The sequence below is a fragment of the Hakea prostrata genome, chromosome 7 (genome assembly GCF_041222555.1).
Source record: "Hakea prostrata isolate BN-2017 chromosome 7, UWA_Hpros_2, whole genome shotgun sequence".
Taxonomy (NCBI): Eukaryota; Viridiplantae; Streptophyta; class Magnoliopsida; order Proteales; family Proteaceae; genus Hakea; species Hakea prostrata.
Genome location: NC_142606.1, coordinates 11,709,736 through 11,725,347, shown reverse-complemented (window position 1 = coordinate 11,725,347; position 15,612 = coordinate 11,709,736). Strand labels below are relative to the sequence as shown.

Sequence of the window (15,612 nt, the reverse complement as noted above, 5' to 3'; positions counted from 1 at the left end):
AGGAGTTGTTTTTTAAGTCAATATGAAAAAAAATTCACCTCCTACCTTCTTCATGTTGGTATGCTCCCTGTTTGCATAACGCATTGCATCAACTTTGCTCACAACCACACTAAAATTTTTATTATGATTTTTTTTCTTTTCTTTCAGATTACATCACTTTACTGCTGTAATTATATTATCCTTCAGTAACAGCAAGACATGGCCTAAAGTGGTTGGATTTAATCTGCTCTCTGTTTATCTAGCAAAACCTGGCATTTTCAAATTCTTTGGAATCCATAAAGATGATGTAGTTTTACATAAAACAAATTCGTAGCTCTAGGTGATTCTTTTGGTCTTTGAGCTGCTGCCATAAAGGCTTGCTATTGCCCTATGAATAGCCAGGCTCCAGACCAATGAGTATTTTTTTTTTTTTTTTGGGGGGTTGTTCGGTTGCCAGTTACTACCATTACTCTATTTCCTATTGGCAGGTTTTTGTTGTATTTAAAATTGATATGGGAGATTTTCTGCTTACTCCTCCATTTTAATGCTGCAGATTGAAATCATAATGAAATTTGAAGAGATGTGCGGGGAATATGCAAAAGAGTTCTCACCATTATTTGCTCAGGCATGTATTTTGTTTTTGAAAATGATGTCTGAAGTGATTCCACCCTGATGAGAAGGTTGATTGGTTAAATCTAAAAGTTCTTTGACAGAAATCTGAATGATTACTTTATAGTCGATGCTGTCTGAGTTTTATTTTGTAATGTTCTGAACAAGTCTCATGGTGACTTCTCTTTCTATACCTAACTATTACTTTTCCATTCCCTGCTCCTAGAACAGGAGTGTCTTTTTGAGTTTTTTTTTTATTAAGTTTCCATTGTTCCAATACAGGCTTGCTTGGAACAAACATCAATTAATGAAAAGGCTTTCTCTGTTTTTATAGCATTACTTACATTCTTTCCAAGTTTCAGCCCATTCTGACCAGCCAAACTCTAGAAATGTTAAGCTCTAATCCAAGAGCTAATTTCTCGAACTTCAATAACTTGAAAGTTAACCATAAGAATTCAATCAAACTTTATGAGCAACTCCTAGGCACTAAGCCCTTCAATCCAAGTTGCAGCTTGAACTGAATTCCCTAAATTCTCAAAACCTAACTTAAGAAGTTTACTCTGAGAATCTCCCTTGAGGATGATATAACCCTGGAATACAGGGCCAGTGATAGGATCTTTTCTAAGAACCAGTGGGCAATCTAGGGTTCAATAGCCTGCTGTTCTAGGTTGAAAACTGATAAGCCCTTAGTAAGTAATGTATATACCCATAACAAGTGGAAGGGCAGTAGAGGATCAAGTCCAGCTGTATCTGTGTCGGTTGGGGGACAAGGGCAAGTGAGAGGACAGGTGGCAGCTTAGCATTGGTGAACAACCTGAATGTTGAAAAGTACAGCAGAGTGGTACTTCTCAGAGGTTGTGGCTTTCATGGAAAGGGAGTTAGGTAGGAGAACTATGGGGGATATATGGAGGGAGGAGAGGAAGGTAGCAGGTAAGGAAGAATTCAGTAAGGAAGAGCAGAGGTGCTGCTGGGGAGAGTTCTACTCTCAGGTAAGGTGTAGGTTTTTGTTATTTCATAGTTGAATCAATGTTCTGAGGTATGGATCTAATGAACTGAGCTGAGTCATGTTGCTGCATTGTTCTCTTTGAATCGATTTATTGATGAATGAATAGATGGATGAATAGATCAGTCCCTTCTCTGTTCTATTGTTGTGCATGTAATGTTGAGAACTAGAGTGATTCAGCTGGGTAAAGATAAGGGGCAAGGCAACCAAGTGATTGGGGCTCTGCATAGGCGGATTAGGCAACAAAGTGGCGCCTAAGCGGCAATAAGAGGACTAAAGCGGTTGGGTCAAATTTTTTCAATACAACTACTTTCTATAATAAGCTAAACAAATATTTAATAGTCACATTCATCCCAAAAAAAACAAGCATTCAAGAATCATAATTATGAAAAATTATTCAAAAAAAGAATACAATCATAAGTTCATCTCATCAAACCACGGTTGTCAAAGTGTCCCTCTAGGCATTTACTTATTCGTTGATTCTTGATGTTGAGTATGGCTCATGCTTCACATTTTGTTGCCGACAAGCACGGGGTCAGGTTTGGGGAGGCCACCTTGGCGGGGGTGTGGGGGCAGCGCCCCCGGATCAAAAAATAGGTTCTATGTCACTTTGGGCCTTGGAGTTCCTTTGCAGTTTGGGCGTCAATTAAGCGGTTCAAAACAAGGCGGTTGAAAAACCAATATGCCCATCTTGGTAGATATGAAGGTTCATTTTGGGCTAAAATTTGGTATTTAGCCTATCTTAGGCATTCTAATAAACATAGTGGTGACCTTAGATTTATGAGAAAATAAGTGAATATGTGAGTTCCAACGCAACCATAACTTTAAAACCGATATGCTGAAGCTGCGAACATGCAGACCTATAAAACATGAAATGTACAACCATTATACTTGATAAAAATGAAAACATAAAGGTTTAAAGTCGAATAATACATCAAGCATGTTCAATTGGTCACTATTTAACATTAAAATATCAGTGTACTAATAAGTTACACCATAGTTACACCATGAGAGTACAAAAGTGAAATCAAAGCTAAACAGCTCATTGATGCAGCCTAGGTAGAGATTGACCAACTTTTTGACAAAAAATCTGACCAAAATACCAAAACCAGCAAAGGGGGATGGAGTGTCAAGATAGGTTGATAACGAGATATCTGGATTCATCTTCACCGAGATTAGGTATTTATAAAGGCTGGATTGAACCGACATATAGAACATTTTTTCTATTTGCATCAGATCTTGATCTTGTCCCAAGATCTTGCAAGACCTGAAACTATGTACTAGGTGGCTGGAAAATGCTAACAAGTTGCCAGCAGCGACTGTGCATGGGTGAGAGATCAAATGTGAGCAAGCAAGCTGTTACTTCTGCTCTACCCAAAGAGTATTAACTACTGTATTTGTAATTGCTAACAGATATAATGAAGCAAAAACTGGACAATTGCTTTTCTACATTTTCCTATGATTTATACAAGCAATGGGTTCTCCAATTGATGATAAAGTTTTGTTTAATGTGCCTCCTCTTATTTAATTTTGTTGATGTTTCTAACTCTTATTTTTATTGCCCTTTCTTTAAACAAAAAATAGATTTTGCATCTCCTCTATGAGAAGGACATTTTACGAGAAGAAGCTATTCTTTCATGGGCATCTGAGAAAGAAGGGGCTGAAGAATCTGATAAAGTCTTTGTTAAGCAGTCAGAAGCATTCATTCAGGTAAAAGTAGTGATAGTTCCTTGTAACATTGATTACTTCCTAGTCATCTAGCTTCTTTTTTCTTCTTTTCTTAATATTATTTTGTAGCTTAAAGCAATGGGACCTCCCCCCTTGCCGCTGAAACAGACTTATTTGTTGGTCTAAAGGCCCGTTTGGTAACGCTTATATTTTGAAACAGATATTTTATTGTCCAAAACATTTTTCTTATTTTGTGCTAGGAAAACGTTTTTTACCGTAAAATGGTATCTAATAAACCTGTCCCATAACCCTTTTTGAAAAGCAAAGGGAGAGGTAGAAGATGGAGACTTGTAGGTGTTAGCTCTTTGCCTCTTCCTACTTTGTTCAAGCCTTCGATAGAAAGCTTTGGGAAAAGATGTTTTATTTGCACTCAATATTTTCATTTAGAAAAAAAAAATTTGTGGAAATTGGTAAAAGCAAGGTTTTGGGTGTTTCAAAAATCTTGTTTCCAGAAAAAAAAAAAATAGGCTTGGTCTGTTTCATTGGCATATAAAATCAAATCAGTAATACCCTTGATGGAAAATCCTGTCTTTTATGTTCCACTAGCATAGAAAAACACCAGAAAGAAGGAACATAATTGTTACCAACAGGCCCTAATTGAATACTTGTTGAATTTTTGTTTCCATGTGTTTCTAAGATTCTGAAGAAGTAAAAAATGATGGGTAACTATAAGATACCAACAGCGGTTTCCTAATTTGAACAGGAATACTTGAGTACTATGATAGTTCTCGTGGTCTGGAACTTACCAAGTAAATCAAGCTGTAACACCTAGTCTGCATATACTTACATGTAGGTCGGAGGGAGTTAATGCAATTCTTGATATTACAAAAAGTGGATCCACCACGTGTTCGGGCTTCCATTTCAGCTGTAGACTGTCAAAGACTAGTAGTAGATTTTCTGGACTGTTTCCCTTGTTTCATGATGAACACAAATGTTTAGTTTTGGTTGGTTATGCCTCTCAACCTATGGTGTTCCTGTTGATTATCATATCAAATAAGAGCTGCTCCCTCTTTCAACCTTTTTCCTCAGACATAGCTTTGATAGTTGTTCTTGCTTTTACTAATTCTATCATGTAGAAGCCTTGTTCTTTAGTTTCTCTTGATACTTCCTACCGGATTAATGAGCTTGACTTTGTTGCAGTGGCTGAAAGAGGCACCAGAAGAAGACGAAGATGACGATGAGGACAGCTGAAAGATCAAAAAAGGATGGATCGCTCATAATTGATTCATTAACCATTGGTTCCAGCTGTAAAGCTCTGCAAAATTTCTTGACAGCCGTGACTTCTTGCCTATTTGGGCTCTATCACCACTGATTTATATATCTACTGAGAAAACTCTATTATGGTGACGAATGTATAGAATACAAAGATCACTGGCTTGGGAGAGATGCCTCTGCTGTGTAGGACTCAAAGCTAGTCTCCTAAATTTCCTTGGAGCATAATTTCTTTTCACACGACATCGATTTGTAGCTTTACATCTGTATATTAGTTTTTAAGCTTGGTATTGGATGTTAATATTGAATACAAAACATGTCTCCATCGGAAAGATGGATCCTTTTTTAAGTTTTGGTGTTGTATCACAGGAACCCTGTCCGTCGTCAATCAAATGGACTCCTTTTTGAATGAAGAGATAATCAATTTCTTGTAATTGATATCTGAATTTCTTGACAGCCGTGACTTCTTGCCTTTTTGGGCAAATAAGAAACTTTACTTTCATCTTTATTCAGATACTTGTGCTCATTACTTCCGCCCTCTTATTCATCAAAATCCAGGATAAGCCAAAGAGGTTGGGGAATGAGGTTCCCATCTCCAAATACTGTAGAAGTGAATCCTCTTTTTCACGTAAACACGGTAAACATTTGAGTGTTGGATGTTTTTTCACCAAAAACCAGGAAGAGTTGCTTTGGTAAGGATATTATTCATGGCCAAACGGAAGAAGCAGATAATGCTAATGCTCAGATCACCCTGACCCTGCCATACTAGTATGTAACGTTGTGGGTATGACACATTTATTAGTTCATTTACCCCACCAAAAAAGCTGAGTGAGTGCACCTTGAAAGACGTAAGAATTATAGATGAAACCTACACTGATTTTCCAGTGAAACTAATCCCTATCCATTCTGAACGTTGGAAAAGGTGAAAGTTTTTCTTGTTTCGTATTGGATTTTGAAAAAAAGGAAGAAGACAAGTAGAAGAAATATGTCTTCACCGACCGCTATGGGGTTAAGAATGAGGAAGAATGTGTCCTTACTACTGTTTTTTGGTGTGAATGTGTCCTTACTACTGTTTTTTGGTGTAAATGTGTCTTTACCACATCATAGAGATAAAAGGGTATTTTGAGGTTTAAGCTGAAGTACTTCGGATAGAGATATGTTTTGCTTTCTTATTCAATTCGGTGCCATATTGGCAATGCCCTTAAAATGGGTTTGAAACCTAAGGATTATACACCTAAATGGTAAAAGGGACACATTCTTCACATGCAGAGAACATACCTCAACTTTGAATTATCTTTTTTGGTGAAATATGGCGTTTCAAGTCCCGAAATCAGATGTCACAAGCATCAGCTGTTGTTTCATGCACAAACATGATACAGAAGTACAGATTTTCCCATCTCTCTGTAAGCACGCACAAGATACACAACAAACTAATCTTTTCCAAGCAATTTTGAGCCAGCATAGGAAAACAACCCTACTGCATTCCTGTAGCTTATTTCAGCAAGATCATCTTCTCGCATCTCAAGCAAGGATGCCACATAACTTAGTACCTGAAAAAAGTATTTGCCATGTTATTATCTCTCATAACAATTTACTTGATGGTACGGCAAAAAGCCACCTGGCAGCCAACTTCTTCTGCTCCATTATTTTTACATGTACACCATTATCGGAAGGCAATTAAGTGAGGTTTTATTTCTGTGCACGATGGGAGTCCAAGTAAATTTATTACAATATTCACCCCCATCGGGTATGTTGAACTCAGCAACAGAACAGTTGCACCTTCCTATCTACTGTTAATGTAAGAATAACCAAAATAGGGGTTTTGTGTGCATTATTCTTCGGATACAATGACTATAGAGATGTGGACATTACATTTACTTAGAATGAGGCTATCATTTCCTCTTGAATAACTGGGTAGTATAGAATATCCAAGATTCTAGGTGTCTTAAATCAGGTATTGGCCAACTTGATCAGTTTTTCAGCCATATGGATGAGTTTGCCATTAGTATAGGTCTGTTGGTTGTGAGGCTGGATCTCTTCTTCCGGTGTTGTTTTTGATAGACTTGTCAAGCTATTGTTTGTTCAATTGCCAAGATTATTTTGCTCAAGTTGTCAGATGCTATTGTTTGTGTAGAATTGGGAGGTGTCTCCTTTTTTAAAGGTTAAGACGAGATTATGGTTCTCAGTTTTGTGGGATTAACGACTGTCCCAAGTTTGAACCAGCAAGGAGGCCTATTTCCGTTGCTGCTGCAACTTATTTATCAACTTTTGAATGAAGTGAAGCTCATGGGTAAAAAAATTGTAGCAATTAACCAAAAAAAATAGAATACTTACGCTATGAATGTTAGCTGGGTGATTAAGTGTTTCCTTTGGCAGTTCTGGTGCATGTGAAGCATGAGCCAATTCATTAGAGGGGTCACCAACACCAGAAGCTGAATTTCCACCATCCAACAATTCAACCGCACCAGAATCATCCCTGGGAACCCTGAAGAGAGAATCCAAATTTGATTTTGGCAGTGCATCAGGAGCATCTGTCTCCAATAAGATCCTTTCAGTCGGTACCTGCAAAATCAAATAGCTCACAAGAATGACTTTCAATTAAATAAAAAAAAACATTGTCAACAAGCTGCATTATTCAAATTGATAGGGATAGATCAACTAACCGACTTTAGCATTCTCTTTGCCTTCTGTGGTTTCATTGACATAAGAAACCCAGAGAAGGAAAAATAAGCACCAAGCTTTGCCAATTCAGGAACCATCTCAGCTGATCCAAGATAGGAGTGGAGAATCACACCATCAGGGAAAGGTCCTACAGATCTTGACGCAAAATGAAAGGATGTCAGCCAGGAGTTCTTAGGCATTCTCAATCAGCTAGCATTTGATTCAGACAATGTTAAGTGTACTGGACAGGCCTCAGTGGCAAGCTTTAAAGTACTCGTACTGGGATGCACATCCGAAAGGTGATTGTAAGAGACACCTTGGAAATGCATGGGGAAGACACAGAGATGTCAAATATGCGTGATACTAGTGGTTGTAAGCATTATATACTACAAATAACTAAATAAGTAATAATTTTTGCATTTAGCGTCCAGGATTTGATACTTGTGATACGGCTTGAAGGAGTTCTATACAAGTTTAATCACCCCCCATATTATTCTGGGTTGATTCCCTCATTGGTTTTTCGACTTGAAAGAAAAGAGAGCTTGGCAACAACTATTGGACATATATATTGATAGCAAAGACCTCGATTGGTAAATTTCTGGTTTTTCACAACTTTCTTATAACAAAGCAAAAATACTGAGGAGTGCAAAGATCATCCTAAACAGGGTATGAGACTATGAGAGCCAAGAAGCTGTACGTCAACCTAACAAAATACAGATATTTCTAGGGTTTGTAGTGTCATCCAAAGCAGTGGAAGTTGACCTTCTGAAGGTCAAAAGCATACCTGATTGGCCTCTACCAACCACCACTTCTGTCTAGAGTTTCCATAGCTTAGCTTTTTTATATGGGCAGTAGTGGGACAAGTTTTATTCCAACTAACTGGGGACAGCTACATGGATTCATGCGATCCAATAAGCTAAATTTGATGTCATACTTGATATAAGGATTAAGCTATGCATGACTATCCCCACCAGTTCTTCTAGGATTATTCTAGCTTCTGCCCACAATCCCACATAATTCTTAAGGCAGTGGAGAGGTGTCTAAGTTCATAATAGCAATGAGGCGTGGCTTTGGCGACCAATGCACCCCAGTGTTATTTTTTAGTTCCCCTCTTCTCCAGCAATATTCAGTATACTTCAACATCTACATTATATCACCAAAAGTCAACAATAAGCCACATCAAGTCATCAAAGATTAACATTAAGTTACATCAAGTCATCAAAAATCAACAAAGCAGTAGAAGACAGCAATATAATTTTATCAGGGATAAATAGATCTATTTATCCTGTTTGATATTAATAAGTTTGGGTTTTTATGACATGAAATATCATTCAAACGATGGGTTTGTTGTATTCCTATGAGGCACCTGAATAAAAAAGAATTTGATAAAAAGGAACTTGTTTCCCTGGAACAACTGAGGAAGCAAACAGTTAGAACTTTGTAACATCCAAACATACATTTGTTCTATATTGTACTTGGAACTTTCATTGTCCAGGTATACCTACTCTGACATTTAGTTGATTAGTTCCTGTTGTTCTTAGAAAATATGATCTTACAAAACAATTAATTGAACTGCTCTCAATTCAAAGATTTCATATTATCTACAAAGTTTGATTGATCAAATTATTTAACTTTTACATGAAACTTTCTGTCCAGCTTTCCAAAAAATCCAACAATGCTTAAATCAGATTTATAATGAGAGTTATGCTCCAGTACAAAATTCAAGAGTTTGAAGATTTCAGCTACCTCTAGGTAAACGTGGCTGGAGGACTTTTAGCCTTAGTTTGAATCTAGTCTTTTACAATGCCTAAAAAGATTCAGCCCTGAACACGAATTTGATGAACATAAGTTGGTTTTTGCCTTTGGTTGTGACTTCTGAGGTGATCCAATAAACTCCCTAGTGGTGATCACAGAAATCCTAGGTGGCCATTCCAAATGTTAGGGTAATGGTGCCGATGCCAGGCTTGCAGACCAGCTGGTGATCTGTGATCATATCCTTTTCAATATTTTCTCTTTTTCTTCAGTTTTCAGCTCAGGTCGTATTATCTCTATTATGCACAAACTTCCCTAATCTATTAATTAATTATGGATCTGCTGACTTTGCTTCTTATACCGTATGGTAAAATTTTATGCAGTTTATGCAGAACATTATTATTTAAAGAGACTTTTCATAATCAGTTATGAAAACCCATTATTTCCACTACTCTTCAAGAAACCTTCTTCAGTTCCAAATTTTCAATTTTTCCTGAGTCTTTAATCTGGTATCTGAAGTGTGCTTCCAGATCTTTTTATCATTTTTAAATCTTAATTTACTTATGTTTTCAGAATCAGATTATTATACTAATTTCAATCTGATCTCTTAATCCTCTCTGTTTGAATTGAACTCTGGAATCTAACTTCTGATTGGTATTCTTTTGTTACAATGAGCTTTGTTCCAATTTGTGATCATCTTTGGCTAAAGAACTAATTGTTCTGGCAATTGCCATTGCTTTCAATTCCAACATGACCTGAAAGGTAGAAATTAAACTAGGAAACAGTCGGGAGATCAAACATAAAAATTCATGTTAACGAGCCAAGTTGTAACAAGGGGAGCATCCCTATCATGGATAAGTATTAGAGGTTAGATGTGTTTTATTGTTTCCTAGGTGTTATATCTAGTTCTCCTATCCTATAGTATTCTGGTATATACATCATATCTATGATACTTTCCTAAACTAAATTTTTTGTTATAAATACAATTTGTGGGGGACTTCTTAGACTACTGATTGCTAGTCTCCTCGGCAGTGATCTTTCTTCCTCCATAGCTCCTCTCCTTGTCTCCTAGTTGTATGGATGCTGGTAGAGGAAAAGTATTCTCTGTAAAAAGTAAATACTAACTCTGAAGGCCGGAATGGAGGAGCTGAGTCATGAGTTAAAACGCTATCTTCTTCTTAACTGATCATGCTTGAAGCCCATAAAAGTTGTTCAGATCATAGCAATAGAGCAGGTTGTTACAGAACTGCAAAAGAAGAGATTCTAGATCATCCATTATATTGGACAAAAAATCTCGAACAAGCAGGATGACTGGATCTCTCATTTTTCATGACTGGGATCTATTTTTAACAAATGTTCCAAATTAAATGAAAGAATCAGTTTCCTCAAAATCACCTAATCAGACTGAAAGGATCAGAACTAGAAAAATACTACACTGAATCAGGTGTTTCATTTTGGCCACCAATAGGAACATTCATAATTAAGCTTACAAGTTGCCTGTCCTCAAATAAGCAAGAGACCACATTAAAACTCCAACCAAACAACAAGGAAATGAAACACACTAAAATAATAGCCTTCAAAGTTGGAAGCTGGAACTAGAAGATCAATTAGACTGCACATTTTTTTGCTATGAGTGGGCCCACATCTCTACATCTTTGGAGCGTTCAGAAGCTTCCTAGATGCCTTAGGAAACTCAATATAAGTTCATTAACATAAGCTGCACCACTTTTAATCATTATCTGTATACCTTCCGATAATCTTCAAGCACAAAATTTTAACATGAGAGGAATCAAAATAAAAACAGATATTATGGAAAGTCATACTGCAGTATTCCAAGGAGGTCACCAAAAGCACGAACACAATGTACAGAAACAGGTCTCTGCAACTCTTTGGCAAGTTCCAGTTGTTGGTTGAAAACTTGAACCTGAAAACACAAAGACCTAAACATAAGAAGTTTTAATGACTCAAGTTTTAGATAGATTTTGTCAAACAAGATTACAGGAACTAGTATCTCTACAGGGCATAGCAGGTAGTATGTCATATCTGGTACATGGTAGGTTAAGCTGCCTAAAACAGAGGTACATGAAAGTAGGTCTACTGTCCTCTCAAATACAGAACCCATTGCAGTTGACCTTACCACTTAGCTGTAAGTAAATCAGAACAGCAACAATCAGCCCCCGTGCAGAACAGGTTGAGAAGAAGAAGAAGAAGAAAAGGAAAGAATGCAGAGCCAACACACAGAGAGATGAAAGAGATGGTGAAAACAGGCTGGTTTATCAGGGTTACAAATACTCTAATCCATCAGCAAAAGCTTTCTTACTTTTTTCCGGTGAATGATTACAAAAGAATTAGTAGGTGTAAAGAGAAATGCTAATTAAAAGCTAACTTAATCACTACTCCCTCCCAAGCTAGAACATATTCCCGTGCTCGGAATAACCTAAGTAAACAAAGTGTGAGGAAGATCATTGGTAAGCAAACCACTAAGTTGATAAGCAGAACTACCAAACAAAGCGAAGGTCAATAACTTCTGCATTACAATTCCTGTCTCAAAATGACAGCCAACTTCAACATACTCACTCCTTTCATGAAAGACGAGATTACAAGCAATTTAGACGGTTCCCATTTATTACAGTACATTTCAAGTGTCTTATTAATTGGGAACCCCCAGGCTCTTAATGAAGTGGCTTCACCACATTAGTTAAGATATGATATTACCCATAGCGCAGCACATTGCTTGTAAATCTAGCCACAACATATTGCCTATCACTCAGCTAAGTAACAAGGTTACCACCATAAACTGTACAGTAATGAGTGGTTCACCTTCCATTGCCTTCAGCATGTGAACAGTCAACATCAGAGTAAAACTGAGAACATTTACATGCTTATGCGGTTTATAAATGCAATCCTCCCTTGGAGAACTTTAAGGATTCCTTGAAACATGACATATGGTATCAGGATGAGTTTCGGTAAGTTACTCCATAATTGGCTCATAACAACAAACAGTAAATTACGCCAGCTCTGCTGATGGTAAAATAGACGAGTTCATCAACAAATTTTTATCTGAGATATGGTCAAATCCAGGCTTGTCTTGATCTCAGGGCTGGAAGAAACTGGCCTCAAAACTGAGATGTAGAACCATGCCAACAAAAGCTATCATAAATAATACATCACAAATGAATAAACAGATTATCAATAATTCAGTTGGCAGAAAAGACCTGGTCATTGAAATCTATTTCCTTTCCATGTGAACCTTTGTCCAAACCAATCTGAAATTTCCCACATGCAAAGAGATGTAAGCACATACTCCATATAAAGAATAAAAATGTCAACGCTGGAAAACTTTAAGCTGCAAATGGTCCTCTTTGACCCAAAAAAAGCAAATAGTCCTCTCAGAATAATCTGGAATGAACACAGGAAAACTGATGTTTTGGCAATAAGAGGAGTATATTTTAACCAAAATGAAAATATGAAACTGCACAGCAAACAAGTTGAACACAAGTTAAACAGTACACATCCTACTCACCCTCCTTGGTCTGAGAGTAGACCAGATTCTTCCATTTTCATCTTATTGCATTACCCTCAAGTTTCACTAAATCACAACCTTGACTTATGAAACACAAGTTTCTGCTTTCTAATTTCTTTTACATTATAAATTGGGAAAGGTTTAGATTTTTCAAAAAACCATCTAACACAGTCTCACTAATATGAGAACTGATGATATGTACCTCCAATTTAAAGGTATGAGCAAAACTATACTAACAAAATGATCAAATAAAGCTCATCACAAAACCTAAACCTAGAATGCAGAACAAGCATTTGAAATACCAGAATATATGTAAAGTCAAAAGGAAAAGTTAGAGATTCTCTAACCTCACCAACGGCAGCCCACGGTGTAGTCTCAAAGTAATTCCGCAATGAATTTAACCAATTAGGACTCCTATCAGCAACATACCTTAACATATGGACAGAATAACACTCACGTAAGATACCTTTCATTACCAAAAACAAAGCTACCTTTTCTGTTAGTATTTCTTTGTGTCATGGTCATAGGTAAAGTTCTTTGACAAAAATAAATAGATAAATGTTAACTGTGATCAACGCACCCACCAAGGATGAAGACCAAAGCACGGAACTATGCATTTATACTGCTCGTCCATCTGCTTCACCACAGACCAGTCTTTCTACCAGAGAAAAACGAAAAAGAAGCAAAAGGATTAGCTGACGAGAAACCCAACCTCCTCAAGAATAAAATTCTGCTTTCCTTCCCCCCCCCCCCCCCCTTCTCTCCGGGGGGGCATGAAACGAACACAAAGGTAAGTTTGTACCTCGGAGACGCCATTGACAGCGAAGTGAAGTACGCCAGAGTCGAGAGCGGTCCGAATGATTTTTGGAGCCAATTGATGTATTCTTGGATCCTGAAGATGGCAGTGAGAATCGAAAAGTTTCATCCTTCTGCAACGATCGAAAATTTTCCCAACTCCTCTCCAACTTTGCTGTGAAATTGAGTTGTTCGGTGTAAATGCAGCCCATGAAGATCATGAATATGCGCAGAGTGGCCGATCCGAGTAGGACAGCCCAATCTCTCGCAAGGCCTTGCATAGTTGCATTCTTCCCGGGATCAACCAACCCGGTTGGACCGCATCGATTCGATCCGGTACTCAATTAAGTTTTTGAGTGTTTTGAATCTTCAAACCGATATATATTGGGGATTTTGGGTGGTTCTTTTATTAGAGCCTGATTGGTTGTGTGAATCTAGTCATTTGAAATGAAATGAGGTTTCAAATCTATGGACATGAATGAAAAAATTAACCGTTTGATTACTTGAATCTGGTAATGAAATCTCCTGAAAACTGTTTGATTACTTGAATTTGTGGAATGAAATCTATGGATTCATACTGAAAAACTATTTGGTTATGCTAAATCTGTAGATTTGAAATCTATAGATTCCCACAGACGGCGCCAAACTAATGCGGATCAATTATACTTCTGGATCCGACTGAGCCTCCTCTCGTATCCGGGACGATGAGTCCTGCAAGAAAGGTTAGATGCGGGCCGGTTTGTGTGCCGGGCAGCCGCCTCCGATGACAAAATCAGATGACGAACAAAGTGAGGTCTCGTGCAAAAGCTACACAAGATTATACTCAATGTGTATTGGTTGCTTATGGGGGGTATGTCTATGCTTTTATATTTTAAGTGTTACCTTTTATGTATTTGGTAAGTTAACCCGACAAGGGCTATTGTTTCTCTTAGAATCATGCTTCATTGTCCTTGGTCCCATTCAATCAGCTGCTGAGTTAACCTTCTATATCAAGGATGATTGCTATATATGTGGCGTATGTTACGCTTTTGGTCATGAATGATCGGCATCTTTCCCGATTAACTAGCATGTAGAGCCCCATTCCCGGGTCAGACCCGGTCGGGTAGAAATCTTCCGTATCATAAGCCCTCTGATTGGACCTTCGACCATCGTCAGTCTGAATCCATGAATTTCAAAATGGATAATTTTCATCTGGATGAGGTTTGGTTCAAGTCACTTTAGGCTCTTTTTGGTATCAATTATCATTGTCAATTATGAGAAATTTTCATTATTTTAAATTGTTTGGCATCTATTCTGAATTTTATTTTTATTTAGAAATATATTAAACCTCCAAAATCCTTAAGGAACTTTTTGTCCATTATGGATTATGTGAGATAATTATCTTCATTTGTTTAAGTTTCTTAAAGTTTTATAAGTATATGACGGTAAAATAGTCAATACACATTGCTTTTATAACAACCATACTTTTTTTCTTTTCTCACTTGTCTATCATTTTTAATAATTTACCCGCACCAAACTTATTTTCCATTTTATAATTTATTTTCGATAGAGTTCATCAAGCCATTTCCTTCACGTTCTGGGCCAATAATGACCTTCTTGCACTTATTTATTTTAAATAGGCCTAATAGAGAATGAGACTTGATACCAAAAGGCCGCCACTTTAAGTTTCTTTTGTACTTTTTTTTTTTTGGTTTTTTTTTTTTTAGAAAAAATTAAATTTATTTTTTTTTTTTTTTTTTTTTTTTTTTTTTTTTTTTTTTTTTTTTTTTTTTTTTTTTTTTTAAAAAACCCGCGGGGTGTTTTTTTTTTTTTTTGTTTTTTTTTTTTTTTTTTTTTTTTGGGGGGGGGGTTTTTTTGTTTTTTTTTTTTTTGGGCTGATGGGTGTTTTTGTTTTCTGACTTCTCTATGGGCAACTCCAATGATGAAATTCCTTCCGGTTTCTTATTTTTAGACCTCGTATGTTTCTTTCTTAATTTTTTACCATGAACTTTTCTGCTCAAATTTGTGTTCCAGTAGCTCTTGAAAGGTAGAGGGATGTGCATTTACGTCATGGGTGACATCATTTCCAACATTAGTTCAGAAACCCAAAACCCTGGAGCTCCACTTACAGTTTTCTTCATTAAACTAAACCAATAAACCATAATGGGAGGATTAGAATAACATTTGAATGCTTCCAAAACCTTACCAAGTTCACACTAGAGTTGCAGTAGCATATGGACCAAATACAAATAATTAAATCCACAAAACATCAAAGAGATCTCACACTCCTCCACAGTCAAAGTTTCATCACTGCTGATGTTCCCTACTAATATAAAATTCTTCTCCAATCGTCGAACCTAGTACCACTTCT

General features: G+C 37.0%; 2 protein-coding genes across 3 annotated transcripts in view; one reads left to right on the top strand and one right to left on the bottom strand.

Moving 5' to 3' along the window:
* Positions 1 to 4,945, top strand: part of LOC149009784 (uncharacterized) — a 40,972-nt gene extending 36,027 nt beyond the window's left edge. The window contains 3 exon segments of the mRNA XM_089161147.1: positions 533 to 604; positions 3,176 to 3,301; positions 4,460 to 4,945. Coding sequence (XP_089017273.1) covers positions 533 to 604; positions 3,176 to 3,301; positions 4,460 to 4,510 — 249 coding nt within the window. The 3' untranslated portion in view covers positions 4,511 to 4,945.
* Positions 4,946 to 5,082: 137 nt separating this feature from the next.
* On the bottom strand, positions 5,083 to 13,498 carry LOC149009783 (TatD related DNase). 2 transcript variants are annotated; one of them, XM_089161150.1, is made up of 8 exons: positions 13,270 to 13,498; positions 13,052 to 13,125; positions 12,815 to 12,896; positions 12,160 to 12,210; positions 10,768 to 10,868; positions 7,195 to 7,348; positions 6,866 to 7,093; positions 5,083 to 6,081 (listed from the first exon to the last, which is right to left on the bottom strand). In XM_089161150.1, the coding sequence occupies exons 1-8, from the start codon at positions 13,390 to 13,392 to the stop codon at positions 5,962 to 5,964; spliced, it is 933 nt and encodes a 310-aa protein (XP_089017276.1). In that variant the 5' UTR covers positions 13,393 to 13,498; the 3' UTR covers positions 5,083 to 5,961. The 2 variants fall into 2 exon arrangements, with proteins under 2 accessions (XP_089017276.1, XP_089017275.1); XM_089161149.1 differs by having other exon boundaries at positions 13,052 to 13,121.
* Positions 13,499 to 15,612: the final 2,114 nt, after the last annotated feature.

Bases quoted from the DNA above. Each gene is read 5' to 3' on its own strand.
- LOC149009783 (XM_089161149.1), bottom strand. From the start codon at position 13,483: ATGATCTTCATGGGCTGCATTTACACCGAACAACTCAATTTCACAGCA. The intron at 10,869-12,159 runs GTCTTTTCTGCC...TTGTGTTTTCAG, and splicing joins AAATAGATTTCAATGACCAG to GTTCAAGTTTTCAACCAACA. The intron at 6,082-6,865 runs GTAAGTATTCTA...TACTTTTTTCAG, and splicing joins ACCCAGCTAACATTCATAGC to GTACTAAGTTATGTGGCATC.